This window comes from Macaca nemestrina, chromosome 1, assembly GCF_043159975.1.
Source record: "Macaca nemestrina isolate mMacNem1 chromosome 1, mMacNem.hap1, whole genome shotgun sequence".
Lineage (NCBI taxonomy): Eukaryota > Metazoa > Chordata > Mammalia > Primates > Cercopithecidae > Macaca > Macaca nemestrina.
In genome coordinates this window covers 217,388,817-217,406,646 of record NC_092125.1, presented here as the reverse complement: position 1 = coordinate 217,406,646, position 17,830 = coordinate 217,388,817, and the positions used below count along the sequence as shown (strand labels likewise).

Genomic DNA, 17,830 nt, shown 5'->3' with positions numbered 1-17,830 from the left:
ACCATGAGAAAAGATTATTAAACATGCTAAGCTCAGCGAGACCTGATTCCCTCAGGAGGACTCTGTTAAGGATGAGTACCACTCAGCAAGTGATGACTGTGACATTCGCTTTTGAATAGCTCATGAGCATTAATATATTTAATTGTGGATCTAACCAAAAACCAAGGTGGGGCCAAGATGACAATCACAGAATGTCACTGGTGTATGTTTAGGTTCAAATACTATTATGAGAAGTGGCAGGCCGGGCGCGGTGGCTCACACCTGTAATCCCAGCACTTTGGGTGGCTGAGTCGGGCGGATTACAAGGTCAGGAGATAGAGACCATCCTGGCTAACACGGTGAAACCCTGTCTCTACTAAAAAATACAAAGAAAAAAAAAGAGAAGTGGCAGGTAAGGGAGGTAGAAAAAAGATAATGCATATGTAATTTGCTGTCTTATGGAAATCTTTGAGGTTGAAAGTCATAATTTAAAACATATAAAACAAATATTAGAAGTGTGTCTAGTTCAAAGGGGGGAAAACTATCAAAAACATTTTTAGTGCAATATTTAACAGGAGCTATGCAACCCTTCCTAAATGTCAAAGGCACACACAGACACACAGACACACACACACACACACACACTCACAAAGAATAAAATAATTAGAATCAAGAAATGTAGTAAATATAGTCTGCTACATATGATAAACATAGTCTACAGTGTGGAAGAGATTAGAAAATAAACAGGGAAATGAAAATCTTTTTATTAATTTGTATCAGTACCCACCAAAACCAATCAGCATAATAAAAGATTCTAACACTGAATGTAAAAAATAATCCAACAGTCCAGAGTGATAGGCAAAAGTTTTTAATTGTATAGATTAAAATAACTTTGGACAAAAATTAAAACTCAGGCAGAGAATGTTTTTTTTTTCAACAGCAGACACTAGCCAAAACAGAGGCAGAGTAATAATTGAGACAGAAAATTTCCAGTGTAGAGATATGGATATAATAATAGACACAGGCAGGGATGATCAATAAATGATAATGTGTTTAGAGGATGATGATTGGAATACATGACGTTCATACCTTTACAAACCACTTTCCCAAATACTTCATTATAAGTAAGGTGTCTCTAAAAGCAACAGATCTCCTAGACCCCTCCTTAACCAAGTAACCAGTCCTGATATCATGATAATGGTGATGGACAAACTAGACCTTCTATGCCCGCAGATAGATAGGCTGAGGTTGGAAAGTCACAGTATTGACTCTGCAGTGTTCCTGGCAAAACGTTTAGGCTGAATTGAATCATGAAGACATTTTCAGACAACTTCAGAATGTAGATCATTGAGCCAGACAGCTGACCTGTCCTCTACAAATGAGTCCATGTCACCACAATCAATGACAACAACAAAAAGATGAGGAAATATTTGGGGTTCAAAATAAAGAAATGTAGCTACAGTACCTTTTTACTTTCTTTGAACCCAAAATATCTCTTCTCCTTTTTGTTGTGTGATTCATGGTGACATGGACTGTGTGAAGGAGACAGACCAGTCGTCCTGCTCAGTGTTCTACATTCTGCAGTTGTCCGGTGATTACCTCCTATGAAACTCAGGCTAAGCGTTTTCTGCAAGAACATGGCATTGTTCATATTCTGCACCGGCAGAGTCCCGGGTGACATGCTGTCTCCTGCCAGCGGCTCCTGACTCCTGTTCTTTACAGGATGGAATTGAGAGGAGCAGGGCTAAGGGCTCTCCACACTGTTTGTCCATCTAGCTGTGGTCTTCCTAAGTATTGATAGCAATTGGAGGCTGAAGGACTGTGGCTTCTCTAACCAAAGGAGCCTAGTGGGTTAACAATTGTCAAGAGCGGTCAGTGGTTCTGAAATACAATCCTCAGCCAAGGATCCCTCCTGTGTTACAGACGGATCAGCTAAAACAAACCAACACTGAAGATACAAAGAATAGGGGGAGGTTCATTGAAACCAGGGTAACACCTTTGGATGAGTTAAACACAAAGATGACACTGACCTTGAGCAGGCATAGAAGCTGAGACATGCCCGTAAAATGAAATCCCTGAGGAACTTTGTAGCTACCCAGAGATACCTGGTTCAAATCAGAATATCTCTCAGATCACTCCCGGCATGTGCTGCAGAGTTATGTGAACGTGTCACACCTAACTTGGGTCCAGTGTCTTCAGACTGAGCACAGGTTGCCTGCATGGTCTGAGAATGGAATAGAGGTCTGCCCACTTTCCTATCCTATATCTGGGATTCCAAATGGAACTACAGTTTCATTCAAACCTACATGTGCCTCTAAGTCCTGCCTGAGGCAATGACATTTCTCAGCTTAGGAAGGGCTGCTTAGTGTGGCAATATGACTCCCATATGGAAGCCCAGGTGGAACCTTATCATCGTCAAAGTAACAAACCCATTGTCCACGTCAAGGGCCAAGCTGACGTGCTGTTCCTCAAGTGAGTAAAAGCCACTTGTGTAGTGCTGGAATGAGTCAGATAGTTGAAAGTAACTTGAAAGAGTCCAATAACATCCATTCGGTGAGTCCTGCAAGACTTCAGGCTCTCCTGCTTCCATCAGCACCCCGTTGAGCCTGGAAAAGGAGAAGAAACTAAAGAAGCAGCCAGGGGAAATCAGACACCACATAGCCCCAACTAGATTTCAAGGGTAACATAGGGAAGTAGTTAAAAAAGGAAAAGGATAGATCCTTTTAATGAGGTGAACCATTGTTGTCTTTATGTTGGGATAGAACAGGGCCAGGTAGAAAACAATGAAAGAGAAAGAGAGAGAGAGAGAGAGCACGTACTGAGTGAATTGGCCAGATGACACACTGATAAGGGAGTTAAAGAACACTCTGAGTTAGTGCCCGGATGACACACAGCAAACAGTGATTATGAAGAGTGAGCTCAATAGTTTTCCATAAAATGTGATTAAAATTCGACGCAGTCACCATGAGAGTACAGCTTATGGGGTATGGTCAACCTATGGTACATTAGTCAATGATAAGGGGAGGAAGAAATGGAAACCTAAACCTCTACTGCAATGAAAACCAACAGCAATGTCAGTAGGAGTAATTCAGCTTTCGTTGAAAACATGAAACCAAACACACTGCTTTCCCCTGGATCTGTCGTCTCCAGGTATTAAGAAAGAATTAAGCGTCCACAATTGCTGAAAGTTACCTGGGGCATGGTGGGTTTTGATCTTCTTCCCCTTCTTGGTACTTTTCAATTTCTGCAATAAATTCAGACACATGAAGCTGATTCTCCTACGCACATAACAATCCACTGTCTAATCCTTACACAGGGACCTCAGGCTCCTCAGCATAAGAGTAAGACACTGTGGGAGATATATTTCAGAAGGCCTGAAGGCTGGTCATGATAGAGATTCCTTGGTTTTTGTCCCAGAAACTAAGGGTAAAATGTCCCTTTTCTGGTAGATCGTTATCCCAATATCATTTGTCCCAAGTTTGTGCAAATGGTTATGCCATATTTTTCCAATCAATTTAAAGCAAATGCCCTCAAGTGATTTCTAGGAGAGAAACTGCAATATTCAACCCTGTCTCATCAAATCCTCAGATTGTTCATGGTTGTGAGGATTTTAGACACTGAAATTAGAGTGAGAAAGGAAATCTGGAAACCCTTGAGTCAAAATCATAGTTCTCTGAATTTGTCACATCTGCCCAGGTCCAATGTCTTGAGAGTAGAATCAGAGTGCCACAGGCATGGCTTGAGACTAGGGAGAGAGCCATGCTCACTGACCCATCCCATGTCTGGGCTTCCAGGTGGAACTAGAGTTTCATTGAACCTACATGTGCCTATAGGTCCTCACTGCAGCAGTGAAATCTCTCAGCTCAGTAACGGCCACTTGGAACAGGAATATGATCTCTATACGGAAGACTCAGTGGATCCTCATCAGCTTCAGAGAAAGGTACTCACCATCCACGCCAAGAGAAAAGCCAACGTGTTGTTCCTCCAATGAGGAAAGGGAACTTCCCTGGGGATGGCATGAATCGGGAAGCTCAAGATAACTGTAAGGAGTCGAGTAATATCTATCCAGTGAGTCCTGCAAGACTTCAGGCTCTACTACCTCCAGCAGCTCTCTGCTGAGCCTGGAAAAGTAGAAAAAGTAAAGAATAAGTCAGGAGACATCAGACACAACAGAGCCCCAACTAGATTTCATGGGTAGCACAAGGAAGTGGTCAAGAAAGAAAAATGATAGATCCATGAATGAGGTAACAAATTATTGCCTTCATGTTGGGACAGAACAGGGCCAAATGGAAAAGGATGAAAGAGAAAGACAGACAGAGAACAGAGGCAGAGAGAGACAGAGACAGAGAGAAACAGAGAGAGAGAGAGAGAGAGGGCGCTTGGTGAATTGTCCAGGTGACACACTGATGAGGGAGTAACAGGACACTCTGAGTTAGTGCCCTCAGGACACACAGCATACAGTGATCATGAAAAGGCTGTGATCAATAATTTTCCATCAAATGTGCTCAAGTTTCCATGTAGTCACCATGAGAATAGAGCTTTTGAAGTATGGTCCACCTACAGTAGGTTAGTAAATGATAAGGGGAGGAAGAAATGGGAACCTAAATATGTAATGCAATGAAAACCAACAGCAATGTTAGTAGGAATAATTCAGGCTTGGTTGAAAAGATGTAATCAATAATGTTGGCCCGCTCTGTTTTCCTCAAACCAGGAGTCTCCAGGTGTCAACACAGAATTAGCTATTGTCAATTGCTCAGAGTTACCTGGGGCACGGTGGGCCTTGGTCTTCTTCCTCTTCTTCCTTTGTAATTCCTGCAATAAAATCAGACAGGGACAGGCAAAATAAGCCAATTCACCTACACCCATAACAGTCCACTGTCTAATCCCCACACAGGGACCACAGGCTCCTCAGCATGAGAACAGGATAATGTGAGAGATACACTGCAGGAGGCCTCAAAGCCGGTCATGATAGAGATTCTGTGATTTACATCTCAGAACCAAGGGTCAAATGTCCCTATTCTGGTAGACAGTTATCCCAAAATCATTTATCCCAAGTTTGTGCAAACAGTTATGCCTTATTGTTCCCATCAATTCAAAGAAAATGCCCCAGATGATTTCTAGGAGGAAAACTGTTGTATTCAGCCCTGTCTCATCAAATTCCCAACTCGTTCATGGTCGCAAGACACTGAAATTAGAATAAAGGAGGAAATCTACAAATGTTGAGTCCGAATCATAGTTCTGTGAATTTTTTACATCTGCCTCGGACCAATGTGCTGAGAGTGGGTTCAGGTTGCCACAGGCATGACTGGAGACTAGGAATACAGCCATGCTCACTGACCCATTTCATATCTGGGCTTCCAACTGAAACTACAGTTGCATTACAACCTATATGTGTCCATTGGTCCTGCCAGCAGCAATGACATCTCTCGGGTCAGGAAGGGCCAGTTGGAACAGGAATATCACCCCTATCGGGAAGACCAGCTGGAGCCTTATCACCTTCATAGTAAGGAACTCACTGTCCATGTCAAGAGCCAAGTCAAAGTGCTCTTCTTCCAACGAGTACAAGGCATTTCTGTAGGGCTGGCATAAGTCAGGCAGTTCAAGATACCCGCAAGGGGTTGAATAAAATCTATCCAGTGAGTCCTGCAAGACTTCAGGCTCTTTCTCATCCAGCAGTTCCCTGTTGAGCCTGGAAAAGTAGGAAAAGTAAAGAATAAGCCAGGGGGAATCAGAAACCACACAGCCCCAGCTAGATTTCATAGGTAACATAAGCAAGTGTTTGGAAAGAAAAAGGACAGCTCTATTAATGAGGTAACAGATTATTGCCTTAATGTTGGCACAATCAGGGCCAGGTAGAAAAGGATGAAAGAGAAAGAAACACACACACACACACACACACACACACACACACACACACACACACACACAAGAGACAGAGATAGACAGAGTAAGAGCTCAGTGAATCGGCCAGGTGACACACTGATGAGGCAGTGAAAGGACACTTTGTATTTGTGCCCTCAGGACGAACAGCAAACAGTGATCATGAAAACAGTGGGCTCAATAATTTTGCATAAAATGTGCTCAAGTTTCCCTGCAGTCACCATGAGAATACAGCTTTTGAGGTATGGTTAACCTTCAGTAGGTTAGTAAATGATAAGGGTAGGAAGAAATGGAAACCTAGATATTTACTGTAATGAAAACCAAGAGCAATATTAGTAGGCATAATTCAGACTTGTCTGATAAGGCAAAATCACTCTTTTCAGCATGTACTGTTTTCCCTGCACTTGGCGTCTCTAGGTGTCAACAGCAAATGCACTGTCCACAATTTCTCAGACTCACCTGGGACCTGTGGCCTCTTGGTCCTCCTTTTTCACTTCATCACACCAATGTCCTGCAAATAAATTCAGATGGGGCCTCTTACATGAAGCAGTTCTTCCTTGCACACAGAAACATTCCTCTGTCCAATCCTAACACAGGGACATCAGTCTTCTCAGTGTGGGAACAGAAGACTTTGAGAGAAACATAACCAGAGGCATGAGGTCAAGTCTTGAGAGAACTGACTTGGTTCCTTTCATGAGCCTTGGGCAAAATTCTCCTCTTTTGGAATGTTATCTTCCCAATGTGATCTGTCCTAGGTTTGTGTACACAAATGAGCAATGACTTTCCCAATAGATTCTAGGCAAATACTTCTAACACCTCGTAGGAGAGATGCTGCAATATTCAGGTTTCTCACATCAAATACCCAGGATTTGATAGTTTATGAGATTGTGGACACTGAGATTTCATGTAGGGGTGTAATATTCCAGCTCTTGTTACAACGAGACTTGGTTCTACACAGAAGCATCAGCTATTATGGTTTTGTGGGTGAAAAGTCAGTCATTTATCTAGAAAACATACCAGCAAGACGATGGACAGATGAGCTGAAACAAGCCAACTCAGAAGACACAGAAAATGGGGATAAATTCAGTGAAACCTGGGTCACATCTCCGATTCAGAGGTAGACAAGGGTGACACTGGCCTCGGGCAGGTAAAGAACCGCACAGACATGCTTTGGGAACAAAACTCATGAGGAACTTTGTAGCTGGCAAGACACATTTAATTCACATGAACTGATCTGACAGACAACACCTGGGCATGTGCTGCACGGCTTGGTGTGAGTTTGCCACACCTGCCTTGAGTTCAATGTCCTGACAGTCAGTCTAGGGTGGCACTGGCATGGCGTGAGACTAGGAAGATATTAAAGCTCACTGAACCACGCCACGTCTGTGCTTCAGACTCAACTCCAGAGTGATTGAAATCTACATTGATATATAGGTTAAACCCACAGTGATGGCAACTCTCAGCCCAACCAGGGGCGGAAAGCCCCAAGATTACAGGGTCTACTTGGGACATGAACTGGAGCTTTATCACCTTCACAATGGAGTACTCACTGCCCACGTCAAGAGCCAAGTCGACTTGTTGTTCCTCTAATGAGTGAAAGGTGCTGCTGTAAGACTGGTAGGAGGCAGACATGTCAGGAGGAATTGAGGAAGTCAAATAACCTTCATCCCAGGATTCCTGGAGAGCTTCCTCCTCTTCAGACTCCTGCAGATTCCTGATGACACAGGCAGGACAGGGATGACAGAAGATTTAACCGACAGAGATTAGACAGCAAAACCTCCCAGATGATCTGATGGGAGGCAGAATGGAGTGGTCGCAGAAACCAAAGCCAGTTTTCCTTCAACAGAAATAAAAGTATCCTTCTAAATGCAGGGCAGAGGGTGACTGCCCTGGGGAATGACAAAAAAGTGGGCAGCACGTGCTCAGTACACTTGCCACAGATGAGCCAATGTAGGGCACCCCGACTCTCCCTGTAAACTACCCTCATGACTTGCAGCACAGAGACTAACACAAGATTTCAACTACTTTGCATAAATTGCGTTGAATTTTCCATGCAGCATTCAAGTGAACAGAGCTCTTGAGGCAGTGCAGACACAGATCTTGTGTGCTAAGGGCCCCATTTTCCCAATATTTTAATATAATATGTTTATTTATTCAGTTTCTTTTCTTGCACAAATACTGGAAAACATACTAACAAACAATAAGCAGAAAGCACATGTACATTCTCTCCCTGGATTTAAACGCAGGGGACAGAACAGGCGACACCAAGAAATCCCTGTTTGAGGGTCTGGAGTGGACCTCCAGCAAACTCCACCAGACCTGCAGCTGAGGGACCTCACTGTTAACAAGAAAACTAACAAACAGAAAGGAATAGCATCCACTTCAACAAAAAGGACATCCACTCCAAAACCCCATCTCTAGGGTCACCAGCATCAAAGACCAAAGGGAGATAAAACCACAAAGAGGTGGAGAAACCGGAGCAGAAAAGCTGAAAATTTTAAAAACCACAGCGCCCCTTCTCCTCCCAAGGATCAGAGATCCTCGCCAGCAACGGAACAAAAAAGGGCAGAGAATGACTTTGACGAGATGACTGAAGTAGGCTTCAGAAAGTTGGTAATAACACACTTCTCCGAGTTAAAGGAGGATGTGCGAAAACATCACAAGGAAGCTACAAACCTTGAAAAAAGATTAGATGAATGGCTAACTACAATAAACAGTGTAGAGAAGACCTTAAATGACCTGATGGAGCTGAAAACCATGGCATGAGAACTACATGACACATGCACAAGCTTCAGTAGCTGATTCGATCAAGTGGAAGAAAGGGTATCAGTGATTGAAGATCAAATTAACGAAATGAAGTGAGAAGAAAAGTTTAGAGAAAAAAGAGTAAAAGGAAACAAACAAAGCTGCCAAGAAATATGGGACTATGTGAAAAGAACAAATCTACATTTGATTGGTGTACCTGAAAGTGATGGGGAGAATGGAACCAAGCTGGAAAACACTCTTCAGGATATTACCCGGGAGAACTTGCCCAACCTAGCAAGGCAGGCCAACATTCAAATTCAGGAAATACAGAGAACACCATAAAGATACTCCTCCAGAAGAGTAACCCCAAGACACATAATTGTCAGATTTACCAAGGTGGAAATGAAGGAAACAATGGTAAGGGCAGCCAGAGAGAAAGGTTGGGTTACCCACAAAGGGGAGCCCATCAGATTAACAGCACATCTGTCTGCACAAACTCTACAAGCCAGAAGAGAGTGGGGGCCAATACTTAACATTCTTAAAGAAAAGAATTTTCAACCCGGAATCTCATATCCACCCAACCTAAGCTTCATAAGTGAAAGAGAAATCAAATCCTTCACACACAATCAAATGCTGAGAGATTTTGTCACCACCAGGCCTACCTTACAAGAGCTCCTGAAGGAAGCACTAAACATGGAAAGGAATAACCAGTACCAGCCACTGCAAAAACATGTCAAATTGTAAAGACCATCGATGCTAGGAAGAAACTGCATCAACTAACAGGCAAAATAACCAGCTAACATCTTAATGACAGGATCAAATTCACACATGACAATATTCACCTTCAATGTCAATGGGCTAAATGCCCCAATTAAAAGACACAGACTGGAAAATTGGATAAAGAGTCAAGACCCATCAGTGTGCTGTGTTCAGGAGACGCATCTCATGTTCAGAGACACACATAGGCTCAAAATGAAGGGATGGAGGAACACCTACCAAGCAAATGGAAAGCAAAAAAGCAGGGGTTGCAATCCTAGTCTCTGACAAAACAGACTTTAAACCATCAAAGATCCAAAGAGACAAAGTAGACCATTATATAATGGTAAAGGGATCGATTCGACAAGAAGAGCTAACTATCCTAAAGATATATGCACCCAATACAGGAGCACCTAGATTCATAAAGCAACTCCTGAGAGACCTAAAAAGACACTTAGACTCCCAGACAACAATAATGGGACACTTTAACACCCCACTGTCAATATTACACAGATCAATGAGACAGAATGCTAACAGGGATATCCAGAACGCAAACTCAGCTCTGCACTAAGCAGACCTAATAGACATCTACAGAACTTTCCACCCAAAATCAACGGAATATACATTCTTCTCAGCATCGCATCACACTTATTCCAAAATTGACCACATAGTTGGAAGTCAAGCACTCCTCAGCAAATGTAAAACAACAGAAATCACAACAAACTGTCTCTCAGAACACAGTGCAATCAAATTAGAGCTCAGGATTAAGAAACCCACTCAAAACTGAACAACTGCATGGAAACTGAACAACCTGCTCCTGAATGACTACTGGGTAAATAATGAAATGAAGGCAGAAATAAAGATGTTCTTTGAAACCATTGAGAACAACGACACAACATACCAGAATCTCTGGGACACGTTTAAAACAGTATGGAGAGGGAAATTTCTAGCACTAAATGCCCACAAGAGAAAGGAAAGATCTAAAATCAACACCCTAAAATCACAATTAAAACAACTAGAGAAGCAAGAGCAAACAAATTCAAAAGCTAGCACAAGGCAAGAAATAACTAAGATCAGAGCAGAACTGAAGGAAACAGACACAAAAAATCCTTCAAAAAAATCAATGGGCCAGGCGTGGTGGCTCAAGCCTGTAATCCCAGCACTTTGGGAGGCCGAGACGGGCAGATCATGAGGTCAGGAGATCGAGACCATCCTGGCTAACACGGTGAAACCCGGTCTCTACTAAAAAACATAAAGAACTAGCTGGGAGAGGTGGTGGGTGCCTGTAGTTCCAGCTACTCGGGAGGCTGAGGCAGGAGAATGGTGTAAACCCAGGAGGCAGAGCTTGCAGTGAGCTGAGATCCGGCCACTGCACTCCAGCCTGGGTGACAGAGCGAGACTCCGTCTCAAAAAAAAAAAAAAAAACAAAAAACACTCAATGAATCCAGGAGCTGGTTTTTTGAAAAGATGAACAAGATATCCCTGTTTGGCTAGTTCACCTGGCTCAACTGATTACAAGTACTTATCTTGAGAGGACTATGAAATTAAAACCAATACAAGTGCCACAAATAATGCACAACATTGTTAATAAGGACAATTTGTAGCTGAGTGAATGAAAGAAATCGTTCTATTCATTGCTTCCTCGTTTTCCCTAAATCTACAATCTCCAGGTGTCACTACTGAATTCACAGTCCACAATTCCACAGCATTACCTGGGAGACACTGGCCCTTTTTCTTCCTCTTCTTCATGATCACTTTCATTTTCTGTAAATACATTCAGAGAAGCAGGTCACATTAAGCAATTCACACTTCACATATGACCAAATCACTGTCCAGTCATAGCACAAGGACCCAACTATTCTCAGGGCAAGAACATGGGTTCTGACATGAATATTCTAGGGTGGGCTAGATTAAGTCTGGTGAGAAGTAGATGACCCTGCTTTGCAGTCCCACAGGCCAAAATTTCCCTCTGTGGGTAGACTATAATGCCATATTCCCTGCCTGCGTCTATGCAAAGAAAATAAAATTTTCCCCCCAAAATCTCCAAAAATTAGTCGAACAATTTTCTAGGAGTGTTGCTGCAATACTGATTTATATCATCAGGTACCATGGACATTAAATGTTCAACTGATAGACGCATTCTAACAACTTTTGCTTTAAAAAGAATCTGTGATTCAAGAGGCCAAGGCAGGTGAATCATTTGAGGTCATGAGTTCAAGATGAACCTGGCCAATATGGGGAAACCCCATCTCTACGAAAAATACAAAAATTAGCCAGATGTGGTTGTGTGTACCTGTGGTACCAGCTACTCAAGATGCTGAGGCAGGAGAATCACTTGAATCTGGGAGGCGGAGGTTGCATCAAGCCAAGATGGTGCCACTGCACTCCACCCTGGGTGAGCAAGACTCTATCACCAAAAAAAAAACCACCACCGCCACCAACAACAACAATCTATGATGCTACAAAGAAACATTGGATCAGCTATTGCATTGATGGGGTGGAGAACCAGGGTCCAGCCTTGCTTTATGGAACTGTATCAGCAAACTAAACAAGAAAAGTTTCCGTCCACATTTCAATGGGACTGTGCAGCTAACCAAGCTGACTTAAAAGAGATCAAGATTAAAGCTGAGAGTAGTGAAGCCTGGGGAGCAATATATCCAAATACAAAGGCAAGGCTGCCAGTCTCCTTCAAAAGGCATAGAAACTCCATGGACATTGTTCAGGGACACATGACTTAATCACAGGTGACAAGAGATACTGAATCGAAGCTAGGAAGCCTCACAGTTACCTCCCATGCACCTCCTGAACTCAGGTGACTATGAGATTGTCACACGTGCCTGGGGTCCAGTAACTTTACACTGGGGACTGGGAGACAAAGGCATGACAGGAGCTGAGAAGGACAGAAAACCTCCCTGATATCTGGGTTTAGAATCCCATCGCAGATTTTTATGTAAACCAATTTGTGTGTATAGAGTCTGTCTTCGGGGTTATACTTCCTCAGCACAGAAAGAGGAATGAGACACAAGGAAAATAGAGGCTACCTGGGATAATGGATACAGCATCCTCCCATTCATCATGAGAAGATGAGTCAATGAGATGTGAGTTGACTTGGTCTTCCTCAAATGTGATTTTGGTGTTGCTGTGAGGCTGGTGGGACTCACAAGGACTGTGGCTATTTGAATAAGTGATGGAATATTCCTCCAGTGAGTCCGCAGGTTCTTCCTTCTCTTCAGCCTTCTGCACCTCCCTGATGAGCCAGGTGGGAGAGAGATGTCAGAAGATTAAACACAGAGGGATCGGACCCCAGGGAGCCCTAGCTGGTTTTGACAGAAGGCATTAACACAGTGGTCGGCCGGGCGCGGTGGCTCAAGCCTGTAATCCCAGCACTTTGGGAGGCCGAGACGGGTGGATCACGAGGTCAGGAGATCGAGACCATCCTGGCTAACACGGTGAAACCCCGTCTCTACTAAAAAAAAAAATACAAAAAATTAGCCGGGCGCGGTGGTGGGCGCCTGTAGTCCCAGCTACTCGGGAGGCTGAGGCAGGAGAATGGCGTGAACCCGGGAGGCGGAGCTTGCAGTGAGCTGAGATCCGGCCACTGCACTCTAGCCCGGGCGACAGAGCAAGACTTTGTCTCAAAAAAAAAAAAAAAAAAAAAAGACAGTGGTCACAGAAAGCAAACAGGAGGTTCCCTTTAGGAGGGAACAGGCAATCCTCTTCTCTCTGCAACAGAGCATGGCAGCCATGGGAGACAGAGAGGAAGAGACAAACCGGTGTTCATTTCACTGGAGAGACAGGAGCTGAGAAAGATGAAGACTCAGCTATCCCTGTTCGGTACAGATATGACACTCACCACACACAGAGAAACACAACAGCTGCCACACCCTGTGTCTAAGCTGGGTTGAATTTCACATACTGTGGCCAAAGGAATGCAGGCTTTTGGCCCATCCTAGATGCCAGACAGGGTGTGCCTCCTAGATCTTTTTCCTATGTTAAAACCCATTACTTGCTCCTGATTATTCAGTGTTACCTGGGGGCACGTGATTCCTGTACTTTTTCAGTTTCCTCAACGTTCACATCTTCATCCTCATCTTCACCGTTTTCTGTAAATACAGAAGTGTTCGTTCAGATATTTCCCACTTCACATTCTGCAGGCACAGTCAGTCCAATGTGCACACAGACATGGACATCTAGGCATGGGTCACCGTTCAAATGAAAGCTCTAATGTTTTATCTTTAACAAAATGCCCTGGCATGGTTTCCTGATCCATCAGGCAATGCATTTCTGATCTAGAGGGCCACCATCAAGATGTGGCCAAATATTGAAAAGACCCTTTATCCCCATATCACTGGGCACGTGTGCAGCCTCTCTCGGGACTTTGGCAGCTGTCTCCATCATCCCACCACAAATCTGATTCCCAGGCACAGGCTTGGTGTCCTGTCACAGTTCACATTTCAAACCTAATTCTTTCTCTTAAGAGAGGACAAACTGGCCCCACAGTCGTCTATGTATCAGGAGACTTCACAGGCCTTCCATGTGGCTTCTGCTGTGTCATTCAGGGACATGCTCTCCATGGGGAGTGCTCCAGTCTGAAGCACTTCCTACCACCAAATGCCCCCACATCAAGTGCCTTCTCCAACACCACATGGCACGGGGCTTTATCTCATTTTCAAAAGCAGTCCTAAACTGTTCCCACATTTAGATGCTTCAGAGCCTTGCAAGAGACAATATGTCTGCCTTTTCTGATGGAGAGAGAGAAACGCAAGAAAGATAAATCACTCACTCACCGACAGTTACTAAGAACATTGCCAAAGAGACAGCCTGGGAACCTTCATTCTAAGTCCACAGCTCTTTTTACTCTAACAAGAACCCTCCTGTCACAGCCTCCTTCCTCTCCTCTACAACTAGAGAGATGTTGCCTCTGGCTCCAAAGACCATCTCCACCAAGGAAGGAGGGACATTTGCAATACTGTGACCTCCAACTCCATGGGTTTCCCATCTCTGATCTCACCCAGGAAGTCCTGGAAGGGCCACATATGTTTAGTGGAAAAAAACACCACCGATACAACTGTCATTGTGAAACTATGGAGGTCGGGAGTCTCTCCTAAGCCTGGGGTTTTCTGTCATCAGATCCCATGGAAACCTTACCTGGGGTGAGCTTCCGGACCAGGTGCTGTGCCAGCCTACAGCCTTCGGCCAGCTGTTCTCGGAGGTCCCGCCCCTGGGAGTTGGCCGGCACATCCGGAGTGAGGAGGGCCTGGAGATGCTGATTCAATGCGCCGGAGGCATCTCTCCCTTCCCGCAACTTCTCCCTTAACTGGCTCAGCTCTTGTTCCTGAGACTGAACCAGGACTTTATATTGCCTAAGGTGAGATAGTAGAGAAAATTGAACAGTGGAAAGGGGTGAGTGATCAGATCGAATATTGCGACAGAGATTTCTGAGACAATGTCCTCCACAAGACCTCCAAGGAGAAGGTCAGCACATGTTTAAAGAAATGTCTGTGGCCAAGAGTAAGAATGAAAAATGGTTTACAGGCTTCCTCTATACCAGAGAGGGCTCCTGTAAGATCCTCGACAATGTTCAATTTATCTTTCCCTTCTGTAAACAAAAGTAGGTTTCCTTATTCACTTTCAAAAAGACATTCATTCTTTCAGTTCCTCACTCTGGCCATGGACATTTCCATGTGAAAATACACATAGCGCATCTTGCAGTCACTAGATGGAAAGCCATGGACAGAAATGAGGTCACGTGCAGACGGGCCAGTTGAAAAGATGAAAGAAGGAAAGAATGACAGGCTCCAGAAGGCAACACTGATTGACCGAAAGGATGAGAAGCCGCAGTCAGTCAGGAGGTGATTCTGACTAAGGGTAAGTGGGGTGGTGATGGCACACCATTTTCAGTACACTCAATGCTGCTGGGTGGTTCCCACTCCTTTAGTTAATTTTGTGTTATGCAAATCTCACCTCAACAATAACTTCTTTCAAAAAGAGAAATCAAGGCTCTGAGAAACAACTGCAACCCATAACTTATTATTATCCTTGTTCTCTGTTTCATAAATCTTTGTGTGTTATAAGCCTGCCATGGCAACTCCTGCCCTTCCCCAGACCCAGCTTAGCTCTTACTTCACCCAGACGAGCGGCTGTACATCAAAGATTTACACACCTGCCCACCTGCCTGCATAGGGCCCCCTCACCTGAGCTCTTCAGCTTGCCCGAGCTGCTCTGCAAGCTTCTCCTCCTTCAACTGAAGCTCATCCCGCAGCATAGATTTTAGGAGGTCTTTGCACTCTTCATAGTCTGAGAAAAGACAGACACACCGGCCTCAGTGAACAGCTGGACACACAGCGGTGGTCACTGCCTACAGGGCAGGAGCCAGGTCCATCCGAAGGATATAACTGACCCCAGTACAAGGCTCTAGGCAAGGATTTCCACGACTTTACTCTTCAGTCTCCCGACTTTATGGCATCTCAACCTCCAAAATTTAGAGACGAAGAAAGAGAAACTGAGGGACAGACAGGACAAGCAACTTGGATGGAGCCCAGGTGACAGGCCCAGGGTTCCTGCTCTGCACACTGCACTGCTACTTCCACACATTCTTGGGTGCGATCTTTCTTCCTCTGTAGGAACAAAAGCCTATTCCCCAGGAAGTAGCACTTCCCTCACACCAGGGTACTCTCTGCCTTTGTGTTTATTCTTTGAGGAGTCTTCTCCTGTCGCCCAGGCTGGAGTGCAATGGTGTGATCTGGGCTCACTGCAATCTCTGCCTCCTGGGTTCAAAGGATTCTCCTGCCTCAGCCTCCCCAGTACCTGGGATTACAGGTGCCGACCACCACACCCCGCTAATTTTTGTAATTTTAGTAGAGATGGGGTTTCTCCATGTTGCCCAGGCTGGTCTCAAACTCCTGACCTCGTGATCCAGCTGCCTCAGCCTCTCAAAGTGCTGGGATTACAGGACTGAGCCACCTTGCACGGCCCCTACTCCCTGCTCTTGATGCTGTCGGTTATAGATACCACAGGTTCTATTAGGAGCAGACTCCTCTTGACGCCCCTCACAGCGGGTACTGTGTACTATCACCAAATTTCCCTCAGGATCCCTAGAACAGAGCTTGGCCTATTGGGCCTCAACAGAAGCTTGAACCGAATAAAAGTTCACTAGCCCGAGACATTTAGTACAACAGACTAGATGTTATTTGTCTGCCGGATCTTATGTGGTACAGAGAGGATTCTTGAAAACATGATTTAGCCTCTTGGAGAAAACAGGTCATTCTGTGCCTCTATCTGAAACCATACTGAGATTTTAAGTCTAGGCCCATCCCCACCTGACTGCAAACATGGAAAGTTTTGAAATACTTTGGTACCTCTCTCTTCCAACTTTAACAAAAGGTGAAAATACCCATTTGTATTTTCCTAGAACTACAGGAAGGATTAAATTACTTCTGATGGAGAGAGAATTCCGTTTCTCAGAGAGAAGACAGGACATCATTCATCACTTTTGTGATAGTGAGCTTAGGGAACTTACTGTAACTGTTCTGCCCCTTGGCCAGAAAGTAGGCCACTTGAGTTACAAGATATTTCTCCTTGGTGTTTATGAATTGACGTTTGTTCTCTGCCCGCTGGGGGCCCAGTTTCTCGTTGATTTCTACAGTGTTCATCTCTGACTTCTCACTGGGCCAAGGGCCCGCAGATACCACCATGCTGATGTTTGCGGCAGAAGAGGTGGAGCCAGGGACTGGGGAGAAAAAATCCAAACACATGATGGGTTAATAACTGGTGAAATCAAATAGGTTGAATCAGGATTGAGGGATGTCACTGACAGCCCTGTCCACTGATTTGAAGATGCTGTTTCCCTGGTTTCACTCTTCTCATCTCCACTCTTGATCTCCTTTAAGTCAACGTGTCTGAGCTACGCAGTCACCTTGAAACCAGGACACAAACACTTCCACATTTTTCTTGCTTAGAAGTTTCTATAAAGCAAGGCTGGGCTCTGAGCTTTTTACCTCATGAGTGGCCAATGATTCTGTGTAGCTCAAGAGATTGTTTTTTCTTTCGTTAATTTTTTTGTTTGACTGGTTGGTTGGTTTTGGTTTTTTATGTTTTGTTTGAGAGGGAATCTCACTGTGTCGCCCAGGCTGGTGGCACGATCTCAGCTCACTGTAACCTCTGCCTCCTGGGTTCAAGCGATTCTCATGCGTCAGCCTCCCAAGTAGCTGGGATTACAGGCACCAACCACCATGCCAGCTATTTTTTGTATTTCTAGTAGAGATGGAATTTCGCCATCTTGGCCAGGCTGCTTTCGAACTCCTGACCTCAGGTGATCCACCCACCTTGTCCTCCCAAAGTGCTGGGAATACAGATGGGAGCCCAGCGACCCTGCCCAGAGACTTCTTATTAACAGCTAAGACAAGCCAATGAAAAGGAGAGAGAGTCTAGCCTGAGAAAAGTGAATGAGGGTGGGAGGATCATCTGAGCC

The 17,830-nt window shown here is 44.5% G+C and overlaps 1 protein-coding gene across 10 annotated transcripts in view; it reads right to left on the bottom strand.

Moving 5' to 3' along the window:
* Window positions 1-1,657: 1,657 nt before the first annotated feature.
* The window catches only part of LOC105470749 (NBPF family member NBPF3-like), a 55,783-nt gene continuing 39,610 nt past the window's right edge, over window positions 1,658-17,830 (bottom strand). For 7 of the 10 annotated variants that reach the window (XM_071099752.1, XM_071099725.1, XM_071099728.1 and 4 more), the window contains 13 exons: window positions 16,880-17,089; window positions 15,555-15,657; window positions 14,509-14,723; window positions 13,391-13,463; window positions 12,402-12,607; window positions 11,073-11,124; window positions 7,410-7,573; window positions 6,319-6,370; window positions 5,496-5,668; window positions 4,743-4,791; window positions 3,928-4,100; window positions 3,172-3,223; window positions 1,658-2,585 (listed from right to left, as the gene is read on the bottom strand). In XM_071099752.1, coding sequence (XP_070955853.1) covers window positions 2,342-2,585; window positions 3,172-3,223; window positions 3,928-4,100; window positions 4,743-4,791; window positions 5,496-5,668; window positions 6,319-6,370; window positions 7,410-7,573; window positions 11,073-11,124; window positions 12,402-12,607; window positions 13,391-13,463; window positions 14,509-14,723; window positions 15,555-15,657; window positions 16,880-17,089 — 1,766 coding nt within the window. In that variant the 3' untranslated portion in view covers window positions 1,658-2,341. The remainder of the gene's footprint in view (window positions 2,586-3,171; window positions 3,224-3,927; window positions 4,101-4,742; window positions 4,792-5,495; window positions 5,669-6,318; window positions 6,371-7,409; window positions 7,574-11,072; window positions 11,125-12,401; window positions 12,608-13,390; window positions 13,464-14,508; window positions 14,724-15,554; window positions 15,658-16,879; window positions 17,090-17,830) is intronic. The other 3 variants (XM_071099731.1, XM_071099736.1, XM_071099747.1) reach the window with 3 other exon arrangements.